A 14,682-nucleotide genomic window follows, 5' to 3' on the forward strand; every position below is an offset into this window, starting at 1 on the left:
TCAAAAGATTTGTAGTGGATGTTATTGCATGCTAAATACAGCATATATAGATAATGTTTAGTGATTCTTTATGTTTTTTATTCCAGATATGTTTGTTTTAAATCCAATAAATTTTGCTATCTAATTTATCAGGTTAATCTCAAAATGTAGTTTATATGCATGTGTTGAAAAAAAATTTACAAGATTTTCTAAAACAAAACCCTTATATACTGCCTCTATGTGTCTTACTAATTTTTTAGGTTTTAGTATTAAGTGTAATTTCCTTAGTATCACGTCAAGATAGAAAAGTCACAAAACGAGTAATTGCTATTATCTTGTCTTTGAACTGATTAGGAAATGCTAGTTAAATTAAAAGAGAAGGATTTTTATTATTTAAAAGAGTCAGTTATGCATCAGTAGATACCAAAGAGTTCTCAAAAGGCCTGTATGGAAGTAGTTTTCTTCCTCTTTCTCTGGCAATACATAATTTTTTCAGAATGCCTACTCTGATTTACTTCATCTTCCCAAAAGAGTAGAATTTCACAACTGAATGTGTGCGCATATGTCCGGGAGTGAATAAATAACAATTTCTTAGGCATTTCACACACTGTATTGTACTGGATTTTTATGCATTCTCTATATATTTCTTACCATAAAAAACAATTATTTGCAGATAGAAGATGGACCAAACTCAGCTGAAGAAGACTTGAGTCCAGCCTGGGGAAATATTACATTTACCCCTGGGAGATCAGTGTTGATTTATAATTTAACAGTGCTTGATGATCAGGTAAAAACAAGCTGACATTTTTGGTTTGGATGTATAGATTGACTGCTGTTCTGGAGGGACTTAGTATATTATGTTATAAAAATGCTTGGTTTAAACAGGGCTACAAGTCCTTCTGCTTCATAAAATGATGTTCAGTTTTATCTCTGTGGGCTATCATTTTATCTTCTTAATATACTCTTTGACTCTGTATTTCTCATCAATTAATATTTTTAGTTTCTGAACATACCCCAACTGCTCTGACTAGGTCTGTTAGGTGTTGTACAGTAAAAGTACAAATAATCAAGAAAGCTTTATATTTTTATTCAATGGAAAAGTGGGGTTCTTGTATTGTGAAGGATGATGTTCTTTAACTACATACAGGTTCATTTTTTAGACTGATATTTATATTTCTATATTTAACTTTTCTGTGTGAACATGATACTGAACAACTTGATAAGAAAATTCACTAAAAAATGATGTAGGGGAAAGAAAAGTGTGTCAAAAGTGGGAAGCTTTTAAGCAATTTTTTGTGCATTTCTGTTAATTATGGAAAATAGCGTCCCAAGTCCCTGATACTAGTATTTAAGAGACTGTGCCAAACTGCTGTGTAGAAATATCTCTTTCAGATTAGATGTATTATTTCTGTAACTTATATATGAAAAGAATTCATTCAGTTTGTGGGGAGATGTGATTTAGTTTTCCTCTGAGAGGTACCTAATGGTCTTTCACTCAAACTTTGATCTGTATAGCTGTGGTGGTTTACTCGCTGGATGTCTTCCATGGCTGTACACAAAAGGTTCATTTTGTATAAAAAGCCTTCACTGATGATGATGACGGAATGCATTCAGTGTTACTCTCAGAACTTAATTTGAGCTGTTAAGATCTGAAGTTAAGAAAAAACTCTGTAACATGTATTGTTCTGAATTGCAAAGCCTTTTTCCTACAAAACTTAGGTGACTGCAACTCTGATCTCTACAGTATTATATTTATAGTAATTTTATTGTGCATATTTCCTTTTTTAGTGAGGAATAATGGAAGATTTTTAACAGAAAATGAAAGAGGCAAATCAACATTGAAAATCTTTTATGTTGTCTTTGATGTCTGACTGGGTTTTTCATTGGTCAATAATGATGCCATTAAGAAATCCAAAGTCCTGTATCATCTCTATATGAGATGTTAAGATAAAAACTACAACTAAAGTTGTGGATATATTTTGACTCTCTTAAATGTATATTTTTAGATTATGCCAGATGGAATATTAGTTATTCAACTAAATGAAACATAAGTAAGCATTTTTTTTTAATGAGGTAGATCAACTGTGTTGTACTTCAATATAGGAAGCTGGTGGCTGAGATCTTCCAGATCTCCCACTGACAACAAACCCTGGTATCAGTCAATGGCATTATGCATGTTTCAGTGCCACAAGCCAAAGGAACTGAATTGGCATAAGCTATCATGCCCACTCTTCTAGCCCTAGAAAAGGATCTGAGGGTGGCAAATAAATAAATGAATGTGAAAGAGAAAGAAATACTGGACAGCAGGGTTTTCAGAAGTTGTACTTTTGTCCTGGAGTTCCTCTCAGAAGCAAATACTACTGGTTTCCAGTAGTCCACAGTAAGGATGAAATGCAAAGACCACAAATAATTTTTAAATATTTACTTTTTATCTATATGTTTTAATAATAATTTTTTTTTCAGTTCCACAGGTGTAGCTAATCAAGATTTGGGGAATAAAATATAAAACCATAAATTCATATAAAATGCTGAGTTGAAAGGACCCCAATAGGATCATCAAGTCCAATTCCTGGCTCTGCACAGGATACCCAGGAATCACATAATCACATCACACCATTTTTGTCCATATATGTATATATAGTAATCTAAAGCAGAAATCTCATCCTTAATTCTGTAATTTGTGGTTTATGAGCTATTCTTTATTGTCTCCTGCATCAGATATTGGAAAAGAAATAGCTAGAATTAAAATGTAGTTTTAAACGCTTGTTTTGTAGAAATACAAAAATCTAAATTATTGGTAAGAACAAGACAACACTCAGATCTGTGATGGAAATTTTGTCTGGGTTTTCGGTGATTCCAGTTGTATAGGGATGGATGGGCCAAGGTAGGTTCTATAACAACAGAAGTTGTTGTTATATTGTCTCAGGCACATATAGAGATAGATCAGAATCAACATCAGAAAAAAGAAAATTTAAATATAAGTAATAGAGAGGAATACTTGTTTCCAAGTAGAGGTGGCTTTCAAAAATGGCAGTTGGTCTCCTCATACTCTCAAGCTTAAAGATGAAGATTTTTCTGATTCTTGAATAATTTTTATTTGTATTTTGTTTGACTTTCTACTCTCTTTCAGAAGTATGTTTCGGTAAAATAGAGACCTTAAATTGTGAAAAGGGATTTTTAGTGAAAGCTAAAAGCAAGACTGTTCTCCTGTTTGTTTTAATACAAAATGAGCTTTCAAGATGGTATAATTTCACTCTTCTGCAAAATGCATAAACCAAATTTCTCAGTATGTGTCTTCTGCATATATTTGAAATGGGACTTACACACGGTTGCTAATACTATTTTTCCAGGTACCTGAAAATGATGAAATCTTTGTTGTTTGTCTGAAGAGCGTGGAGGGAGGGGCTGAAATCAACAACACAAAAAATTCCGTGTGGATTAATATTAGGAAAAATGACAGTCCTGTGCGTTTTGTTCAGAATGCTTATATGGTGCCTGAGGAAGATGAAGTGTTAACAATCCAAGTGCTTCGTGGTAAGGATGTCACTGGAAAATTAATTGGACCTGATGAAGACGAAGTCTCTGTCAGTTACGCCATCATAACTGGGGATTCAACTGCACATGCACAGCTTAATGTAGACTTCCTAGATCTACAGCCAAATACAACTCTTGTTTTCCCACCTCTAATTCACAAAACATATTTGAAATTTAAGATCCTTGATGATGCCATACCAGAAATTGCTGAGACCTTTCAGATTATGCTTCTTAAAGACACTTTGCAGGGAGATGCTGTTTTGATTTATCCATCTGTTGTTCATGTCACTATCCAGCCGAATGATAAACCCTATGGAGTGCTGTCAATCCACAATGTTCTGTTCGCTCACACTGTTATCATTGATGAAGACCAAATTTCAAGGTACTACAGATCTTAAAATCTAGTATCTAGTCAGTTTAATAGATTTGTTTGTAACTGTTAAGGCTGCTTAGGATATCATTAAAGTAATTATAAAATCACTACTAAAATGGAATGTAGTAATCACTTAGTGTGTTGTTATTATCAACTATATTTACAAAGATTTCAAGGAAGTGGGAATATCTAATTATACAGAAAGTATTTTAATATCTATAAACTGTGTGTAAATAAGCCATAAGTATTCAATCACATTATCAGAATAGTGAAAACTCCTTAATTTAAACATAGGATCAGTGAAGTTGTAATACTGCTACACACAGGTTCAGTGGGAAATACATTTCTGTATTATACCCTTGTGTATATTTGTTTTTGCTATCTATAAAGCCAGTCTCTGATTAAGGGGAAAAAAAGTGTTCCGTGTTTCCCATGAAATAGTTACCTTAAACTCAAAAACAATTTAAATATTTGTAATTTTACATAGAGATTAAAATCAAAGCTGTGTTCAAATTTTATAGGCAGACTGATACACAATATTGATAATCTCAGTAAAAATGTCCACCACTAATTAGTGGTGGTTTATCCCCAAAGAAACAAATAATGCCTCCAACTATCATACTGTGAGAAATTTTGGAAGAATATTTTATGGTATGTAGGGCCCAGCACTTGGGTATTCATCTTTCTTTCTTTGTGCACAGTAAAGAAATAAATCCTGCTTTCTAAATGTTTGTAAGTTATGATTTCCAGATTTCTTTTGTAGTCATTCACTTGTCAGATGCAGGCAACATGACATTTCCAGTATCATAAATATCAGTAACTGAATATATTTTTAGTACAGAGGCAAACAGTTCATTCAAGATCATTATTTCAATGCTCATGCCTCATAACTGTTCATGATGTAAAATAGGCAAAATGTTTTCTTAAATTTGATTTGTATTTCTCAAGACAAATGTAAAATGTGCCAAGACTCCACTCAGTTCTGAGTATCTTTCTTGCTGTAAATAAAGTGAGGTCTAACACGTATCTTCTGGGATTTTACAGAGAGTTCATGTGTAAATGCTCAGGTCTTACATATGTGTTATGATTTCACAAATTGTAAGTCTTGAGTCAAATGTCTGTTGCAAGCAGCTAATATTTATACCACGTAGGTTAGTGTAAATATTTTAGGGAATTGGTAACCATACATGCCAATATTAATTATGGTTTGTGGGTTTTTGTTTTTGTTCAAAACTGTAGGTTTGAAGGGATCACAATTGTAAGAAATGGTGGAACACATGGAAATGTTTCTGTTTCCTGGGTTATAACCCGAAATAGCAGTGACCTTTCACCTGTGACTGCAGACCTACTTCCAGAGGCGGGAGAGATAAGTTTTGATCAAGGAGAGATGCTGGTGACACTTCATCTGAACATTATTGATGATGATATACCAGAAGAGGCAGAGCCTTATCTTCTGAAGCTCCTAGCTCATACAATACAGGGAGGTGCAGAAGTCAGTGAGCCATCTGAGGTAAGTTTACTTTAGAATTCTTTTGGAGAAGGTACTTTTGGAGAAGGTATTTGTAGTAATAAGGACTTTACCAGTTTTAATAACATTGATTGATTGATGCATTAACTGAACAGGTTAAAGGGTTTGACCTTGGATAAAAATCAAGCAAACTAATCCTTAATATAATCTTAGTGGATTATATTAATGAGCTATATCTAAAGTATTTAAATACGTAATATCATATTACAATGTGTAATATGTGTACAATGCTAGACTCTTTTACTGTGATAGAATTCAGTTCAGATAATTCCTAGTGTGCAACAATAGCATTGAATAAATGCTGTCTTGAGTGACTGCTTTCTAACAGAAGACAGGAAAGTTACTTTCACTTGTTCATTTGCTGTTTTAATGATTACTGAAATGTTTTACAGAGTAACAACTTCAAGAGGAAGGTTTGGTGATTAAGGCTGTAACCTCTGAACAATTAAATAAAGGGTGGCTAGAATTGCTGACAATTCTGTGACTTAAGTCCCTGCTTTGTCTTTCTCGAAAATGGTTGGAATGAGCTTGGTGAATAAAATTAAATCCTTTACAATCTAAAACATTTTTAAAATATTCACTTTGGCTGCTGAACCAAAAAAATCAGTTATTCAGAGCTCATTCTGGCACGTGCGATGATGCACAGTTGCCACTGTCAGTGCAATGCTTCTTGTGTATAAAGAATACTTTGAGGCTGTCAATCTGATTTCTTTCCTGATGCTAGTTCACTAAGGAGAAAAATGTGTGGTGACAGGAGATGATTTTGTGAAAGCATGAAACTATGATATAGAGTAATGCAGAATGCTGTTTTCTGCTTTGCAGCTTCTGTTTTACATTCAGGACAGTGATGATGTTTATGGGCTAATAAAATTCCATCCTTTGGAGAATCAGAAGATTGAAAGTAATCCAATGGGACGCTTTTTATCCTTGAGTTTTGCAAGGGAAGGAGGAACAGTTGGAGATGTGCAGTTGGTTTATACTACACTGTATATTCCAGCTGGAGCTCTAGATCCTGAGAGAGCGAAAGGTGGCATTCTAAATATGTCTGAAAGAAGTACTCTCATCTTTCCAGAAGGAAAAGCACAAACTACTACAAATATACCAATACGAAATGATGCATTTCTTCAAAATGGAGCTCATTTTGTCATACAGGTATCTCAGCTGTTCTTGGGGTGGGTTTTCAGCCCATGTAATATAAAGAACAGTATATAAAATAGTAGTGGGTCCTTCAGTTTTAACTTAATTGAAATTATTCTGCCTGATTAAAAAAAAAGAAAAACAATTAGTTCTGTAGCTGAGAAAACTCTTTTATTTAGATACTGCTTCCACAGATATGCTATAAAGAGCTTTATTCCTAATCGTTATTTACTAATTACACCATTTTAAAACATACACTGTTGTAATAGGATTCAGTTACCAATAATGAAATTTAACAAAATTATATCAGTGTTGCAGAAGTTAATTACCTTTTCAGCTACGTTATTCTGTCTACCCTTTGCCTTTCGATTTAATCAAATTAAGGCTCCTAAAATACAGAAGTATGACAGATTTTAGAAATTAAAAGAAAGGAAATACAAATTAAAATAGTCAAATGTGTTTAGTTTATGTGCAACTTGGACCAGGGAATTGAAAAGTTCTTCTAGTTTCCCCTGTATGTGGCCTTTTGGATTTTTTGGTCCTCTGTTTTCATTTGTGGTTTGGTTTTTTGTTTCTTTGGTTGGTTGGTTGTTTTTTTTTCTCTCTAGCTGAATTCGTAAGAAGGGAGATTGTGTCATTGCTTGTAAGACTGGCTGGAAAAATACACTAAAATTATGCTTTTGAAAGAAAATGGGTTTTCCACAAAAATGTTTAAAGAAAGATTTATTTTATTTTCCAATGATTATTTTTTCCTTCATTTTTCTTCTGGGAAAAAACAGATTTGCATACATGTTAGCAAGTTATTGTTCAGATATGCTGCTGTGGAAGATTCTGGGCATTGTAATCAGTAATTTTTATACCTATTTTCTCATCTGCAGTTGAGACTACCAGATAATCTCTACTTCCTCTGATTAACTATTGCCACTGTCTGGGATCATGAGCCTGGGCAGCAATCCTGATACATAGACAAAGGGGTGACTTGATAAAACCAAAGCACAAATTTAAAATTAATTTCTTAGTTCTTTTCAGTCTTTTCCTTTTAAGTCAGGTGTCTTTAAAATTAATCAAATAGAGATGTTGATGTGAAATCATAAATGTTGTATTTGGTCTTTTTTTCTTTAATTTCTAGTCTACCAGAGATGTTTTAATTACTTGAAAAGATTTTCCCCTCTACCTACTTCCCCCTATATCCTTAAAAAAAAAAAAAAAAAAAAAAAAAAAAAAAAAAAAAAAAAAAAAAAAAAAGAAGAGAGAAAAAAATATTGCCAGAATCATATTATCATTTTAGTTCCACACACTCTTTCTATGTTCACAGCTAGGCAGGGAATATGTTTCTGAAATATTAGAATAGATTAATGTGTTTTACCATCTTCATGTGTTCTGAAAGATTGACAGAAGAATTGAAATTCCAAGCTCCTTTTAGGTGATAGATTACAAATAACATCACAGTGTGGACTATGGACAAGATGTGTGACAAGTTCTTCAATATGCAGACGTTTGGCCTGGCTTTTCAAACTGCAGATTCCAGGGAGATGGGGTATATGTTCTGTACTTTCTCCATGAACTATAAAAATCTTTTGAGTACACAAAATCAGACGCAACTTCTAACACAAATAATTCCTATAAAAAAGCAATACCCCTATTTATCACTATGACAATCCTTCTACATCGTGAATAAATTATAGTCTCAGAAAACATGTTTAGAATGAGATTACAAAGTTTGTACTAGGCCCAGTAAAGGATCAAGTCAGGAATAAGGGAAAGAGGGGTGGAGGAAGAAACGAAGCGTAAACACAATAAGAGAACAGACAGAGGAAGTGGAAATGTGAGATTAACCTTCTTCAATGACATCTTCCATTAAATAACCTATTGTTTGTTATGCAGACCACTTTTGGTATGGACAGGAAGATTAACTAATGTAGTAAACTACTTGGTATTATTCAGTTATTCAGTTCACAGTGCATTCTTTTTTCTCTCATAGACTGATTTGCTTTAAGAGGAAATACTGAATTTTAAAAGAAACCCCAATATTTCATTAATTATTACTTTAACCTCCAACTTACTATCCAGAAAGTAACAAAGGGAATTCTTTCAGCTGTGTAGTACTTCAGAACTTGTACTGAGCTAACAACCACAACAGTGGTCCACCTACATGGAGAATTGGAGAATTAGCCCCTACTCTAAAAGAAATCTTAGAAAACGAGGAAACAAATAGAACCACTCTCTGTTCCTCAGAATCCCAATAAGTAGTTTATATGGTTAAGAATTAGTTTCTAATTACGGTATTTATAAAACAAATCCCATCTATCATCAAATAAAATGTGCATGAATATTTTTGAGTGTTCCTTGAATAACAGTTGAACAAAATATGGTACAGTCCAAGTATTTTATATAAATTAGTTTTAAGAATCAAAGGAATTTAAAACTCATCAGTTGAAAGGATGATTCATAATAACTATATAGATTTAAATAAGGTCGTTTTGTCCTTTCCACTAAAACCTATATGGCAAAATCTAATAATGCCAAGCAAAAGCATCCTAATGGGAGTTAAAAGGTGATTCTCATTGGTGGTTCATGCACCAGTGAAATGCTTACAGAAGTATATATAAATTATTTGTAGAAATATCTGTTACTGTGATTCATGTAGACAGAATCTGATAGTGTTATAAATTATATTTGAAAGGAATATTAAATCAAGTAAAACAAGGAAAGTCCTGCTTTCCTTGTCATGTCAATGGTGCTGATGGGCTAAGTGAGTGGTATTTTCCATTCAAAGTTAGAATAAACATTTTTCTATTTCTTAATATAAATAAACCATCAAAAATATGGTAATATAAGAGGAGACTACAGTTTTGAAATCTTGTAATGATTTTCAATTCTGTATGTAATTCTAACATATAAGTTATTGTAAATAGAAATGCCTTTACATTTTTTTGAGAGAGGAAAGACGATTGAGTCACTCTTTGGCTTCATGAGAGTGTGTAAATTATTATGTTTCCAGTGACTTCAGCAGATTTTTATCAATGCATGGCAAAAAACTGAAGTTAGAACAACAGTCTGGGATGCTTGGCAGATCAATTCATAGATCCAGTAATGAATTGCCCAGTTTAGAAAGTTAATTCTCCCTCTACATACATTTAGTTGTGTACATAATTTGTCTGAGAGGTATACCGTTCTACTGTGGAAGCTCAACTCCATTCACTTAATTTCTTATACAACTACTTACACATTTTTGTAGTAGAAATGTTGCTCATAGGAGAAATTTATTCTGGAGGTGTTCTGCTCCTTGCATATGACACTTATTCCAAGATGTCAGAATAGTTCTTGCTTGGTACTCAGGCTTCTTATTTTTCAAGTTTTTCTTACTTTTTCTCACAGTTGGAAAAAGTTGAGCTGCTGAGTAGAATTCCTCTTGTGACACCCGTGAGTCCTAGATTAGGTGAGATTCGAAATATTTCTTTGAGGATTACTCCAGATATTGCAAATGGAGAAATAGGCTTTACTAGCAATCTTCCAATTATTCTTTCTGAACCAGAAGAATCGCCTGCTACAGTGGTAAGTAAACATTTTTATATTGTCCCTTAGTATGGGAAAACTTATTTAGAGAAAGCAAAGTTTGCTATATCCACTGTAACATTTGAAAATTAATGTGAGAAAAATCCATCCTCCAAGTTTGATCTTATCTTGAATATTCTCCTGCTTTAAAAAACCAAAAAGGCAAAAAATTGCTAGCAAGATTAATGTGTTTGTCATCAGAAGAGTTTAATGAACTTTGCTTTCTGTGTAAGAATCTAGACTTGGTTATGTCTTTGTGCTCACATAGAGCAAAAGATGCTGCAGACAGTTTAATTTCTTTCACCAGGTGCAAAGACACTCTGTAAAGTAGGACTGATTTTGCTCCCAAATTTCATGGAAGTGTCTGTGTATTTTATATTTGACTTACATGTAATTATGTAGTTTGGCTTGCTGAGTCTGTTTTCTAATAAAGATGCTTTTTTGTGTTTCTTAGTACCCAAAGCATTTTTAAAAGCATTGTCATCCATCTGAATGCTGTAACCCCAGCCAGAGAAACTCTATAAAATATTTCTTCTCACATTTTCCCTTTTTCCTCCCTAGTTGCCTTAACTGAGATTTTCCTTCAAATCCTGAATCAGAGAACTGCTTTTCATTCTCAGAATAAAACTGCTGATTTAAAACCTTGGTTGTCTTGATGAGGTGGGCATTGGTTAAATCCGTCATAGAAGGGTTTTTGTGTTTCTGAGTGCTAAGTGATTTGTCATGTTGATGGTCTGCCACCTCCGCTAAGTGTATATAAACATATATGTCCAAGTATATAATGGATAGATGTTTAAAAATATAAGATTCAGTATGTATCTTCATGGATATACCATCTTTGATTTCAGCTCTTTTACATAGGTATTAGTAAAAAGCACAAGGTGAGTATTTTGAAGCTCATATTCAAACAGTAATTTGCAAAGGGTTAACTGTTTTTGCATCTAGTTTTGCAAGTCACAGCAGACTCACATGCTTTACAGGTTTCCATTGCATTGCATCGAGATGGGACTGATGGTCAAGCAACTGTGTTTTGGAGTTTGAGGCCCTCTGGTCCTAATCACAAGTCAGTAACACGGGATGATATAAGTCCTTTTAATGGCTCTGTTGTTTTCTTATCTGGACAAAGTGATACTGCAATCAACATTACTATTAAAGCTGATGATATACCTGAAATGAATGAAACTGTGTTATTAACTTTGGACAGGTATTGTACCCTAATCTTTATTCATATGTACCACTTGCTATATTCAATCTATATATAAAAAATTGGCACAGTATTACTTATGAGGTGTTGCCTCCATTGTGTTGATGAATACCTGGAAGAATTTTGGGCCCTTGATTCAGACTGTGTATGAAATCTTCTTTGACTCGTGATCAATGTAAAAAATCATATTGTGCTTATTATCTAATGACTTAGTTTTGTTTGTATTTTGATTAAAATAATGTATGGTACTAAAAAAGTTCATTTAGCTTTGATCTTTAGTTATAGCTCTTGATTATAACATTGTTTTCAGAAAAATAATGTTTTGTGAGATAATGGGGAAAGCTATAATGAATAGTTGTGAAAGCAATACATAACTATGTTTTTCTCAGAAGAGTTTTATAGTCAGGATGTTGTTGCAGAATTAGATACTTCCATCACAACTGATGGCTTCTAAAATAGGCCAGTGTGACTACTACCACATGCCTAAGCTACAAAGGGAGCAATGATGTTTCTGAAGCACAGTGTTGTGGTCTCCCTTCTGTGTGACATCAGGATTGCAGGATAATTAATGCTGTAAGAGGCCTCAGAAGATATTATCTGCATGTGAACACTACTCAGAATACTTGAATTATTTAATATCCAGGAGCCTTTTGTTTTATTAGCAGAAGATTCTTGGCTATTTCTTCAGTCCTGCTTCCAAAATTTCAGATGTATCTATAGTTTAGAAATACTATCACTTCTGCTAATAACTCCTAATAATCTGAGCTATATTTTTCCCTTTTATTTTTCTGGAAACATGCTAAGAGAGGTCTGCAATGTCTGCATTGTGATGACATAGTAGATGTGTATACATCTACCATCTACCATGTATACAGTCCTTACCTTATGCAGAAGTATCCTTGCTGTACATAGGAAGGACAGAATAGCTCATGGAAACTTTTAACACCTTATACTCGTGTAGATTACATACTAGCAAACCAGAAAACAACTCCTTAAGCTGCTGCTGATTTTGTTTTTTGAGCATTGTTCTATCACAAGGGAAAGATGCTTTTTCAGTGCAGGGTTGGTCTGCTTCTCTATAAGCTGGCTGGTAAATGCATCTTATGCACAATGAATTATGTCATTCTAATCTTGGATACTCACTGTGTTGAAAAGATGGTCCTCTTGAAGACAAAAACAAATGGAGACCATTGCAAGCAGTTCTCTATTTTTCTTCCTGTGGATGAAACCAGTTTGCCTGAAAGTTCATTAGAATCTGTGGCACAAACAAAGAAACTATGATTAGAAATAATGATTGAAGTTGTGAAGAAGTTGTGTAAAGTGGCAAAAATGCTGAAGTGGAAGGATAGGAGATAAATAAATAAGTACATGGAGGAAGTGGGCAGCATAAAAGATTAAATTTTTAGTATTGTCAGCTCTGCAGTATGTGTAACTACAGCTTTCTACCACTTACTCTGACTAGTAATCCCATGCCTTGAAAATTATGTCTGAAAGGAAATTGAGTTGGCAGCTGAATAAACGCAACCACTGTTCTGCTTTTGCTATGTGTGGTGGGAGTAGCAGGTTCTATTGATCATGAAGTGGCTGGTAAAAATTTTACCAGCAGTAAGCAGCTTTCCCACACTTGGCAAGGTCAGAGAGTGAAGTAAGGAATAGGTGGTCTGACCAGGAAAAAGTAAATAAGTAGTAGATAAAATCTGAACTATTCTCTACACCTGTACAGTGTCCCTCAAGGCTACAAGTGAAATATGGCAACTTTTGAGTACAAGCCAAGAATGCAATGTCTGCAAAGATCATCCTTTCAATACTGTAGATGACTCTTCAAAGCAGGGGTGAATGATACTGGCAGGGTAATGTGTGTAAGCTTTTAGTATTGCCTCCTGCATGGTTTGTGTTTTCTAGATGAACAGAAGATTTCAATTTCCAAGACTGGCAGCCAGCACCTCACAGCAGTAGTGAATTACCATGAAATCAAAGATGCACTCTGCTGTGGATGTGCTTGCATTGCTTGATAAACTGTAGCATAAGTCTAGAAAGAAAGAACATGTACGGACTTTAATGAAACTATAGACGTAGAAATATGTCCTTAAGCATTTTATTTATTGCAGTTAGTAATAGCAAAATAATATGACAATTAGTTTTAACAAGGATGTATTATATACAACTCAGTGATGTTGTTAAGGTAGATTATGTTTTAAATGAGCTTTGATTGTACCTGTAATAACAAAAGAAACCTTCCAAGTAATTAAAACTACTATTTTCCTTCCTTGCTCTGTGGCTACCATCTGTAGGCCCTGGATATTAAAAATAATTATGAATGCTGTCCACAAAATGGAGGTCAATGTATATCATGAAGAATATGTAAGCATATAGACAGATGAATTGTAAAGAAGCAAGATATCCTGTACCTGGATATTAAAAATAATTATGAATGCTGTCCACAAAATGGAGGTCAATGTATATCATGAAGAATATGTAAGCATATAGACAGATGAATTGTAAAGAAGCAAGATAATCCTGTACCTGCTGAAGCTTCTTCTAATTTTCTTTCTTTAGGACTAGCTTCAGTTTGGATGCTTCCCCATATCTTAATAGGCCTGAATTGAAACTAAACATAGATAAAGCCAGAGGTCTGTATCACCACAAACCTAAATCTGATTGTTTTTTTTAACTTTTGCAAAAGAAATTTGGCTATTGACAGTTGTCATGCCCCCAGTGCAGATACACAGCTACAAATTTGGCAATTGGCACAGCTGAAGGGCCAGGACCCTCATGGCCCATGGATTGTGTTTGTTCTTTTAAATGAGTGGAGCTGAGAGTGAAAACCTCTGAACTTTAGGTCCTGGGAAAAGCAATACACAAATTAATTTATTTTTATTTTGGGAAAATTAAAATCCAGGAACAGCTAAGTGTTTAAATAGTTTATGCTCAAAATCTTTTGGTAATGACGCCCATAAATTAAGATGCCAGAACAAGTTCATGTACGTATATGTGTGTATCTAATGTATTTATATGACATATGTACAATGAAGCAAAACTGATGTAATGTGGAAAATTTTATAGTTCTAGTGATTTCTGTGATGTGATACAGGCTGAGGAACTTAACACCTTCTTTGCCTCAGTCTTCAGCCTCAATAAGATCAATTATTCCCCTGAGCTGGTAGAAAAGGTCGAAGAGCAGAACAGACCTCCTGAAATCCAGAGGGAAGTAGTTAGTGATTAGCAGAGCTATTTAGGTGATTACAAGTCTATGGGACTGGATAGGATCCATCCTAGGGTAATGAGGAAGCTGTTGTAAGAGCTCTCTAAGCTCCTCTCTATCATTTACCATCAGTCATGGCTATCTGAGGAGGTCACAGACAATTGGAGGTT

At 34.0% G+C, this 14,682-nt stretch overlaps 1 protein-coding gene across 1 annotated transcript in view; it reads left to right on the plus strand.

The window, feature by feature from the left end:
- ADGRV1 (adhesion G protein-coupled receptor V1) overlaps positions 1 to 14,682 on the plus strand; it is a 255,023-nt gene that overhangs the window by 4,296 nt on the left and 236,045 nt on the right. Inside the window, exons 5-10 of the mRNA XM_054003522.1 lie at positions 653 to 766; positions 3,330 to 3,895; positions 5,126 to 5,396; positions 6,237 to 6,566; positions 9,930 to 10,106; positions 11,087 to 11,310. Of these exons, the coding sequence (XP_053859497.1) occupies positions 653 to 766; positions 3,330 to 3,895; positions 5,126 to 5,396; positions 6,237 to 6,566; positions 9,930 to 10,106; positions 11,087 to 11,310 (1,682 nt within the window). The remainder of the gene's footprint in view (positions 1 to 652; positions 767 to 3,329; positions 3,896 to 5,125; positions 5,397 to 6,236; positions 6,567 to 9,929; positions 10,107 to 11,086; positions 11,311 to 14,682) is intronic.

The sequence above is a fragment of the Vidua macroura genome, chromosome Z (assembly GCF_024509145.1).
Source record: "Vidua macroura isolate BioBank_ID:100142 chromosome Z, ASM2450914v1, whole genome shotgun sequence".
NCBI classification, from domain to species: Eukaryota; Metazoa; Chordata; class Aves; order Passeriformes; family Viduidae; genus Vidua; species Vidua macroura.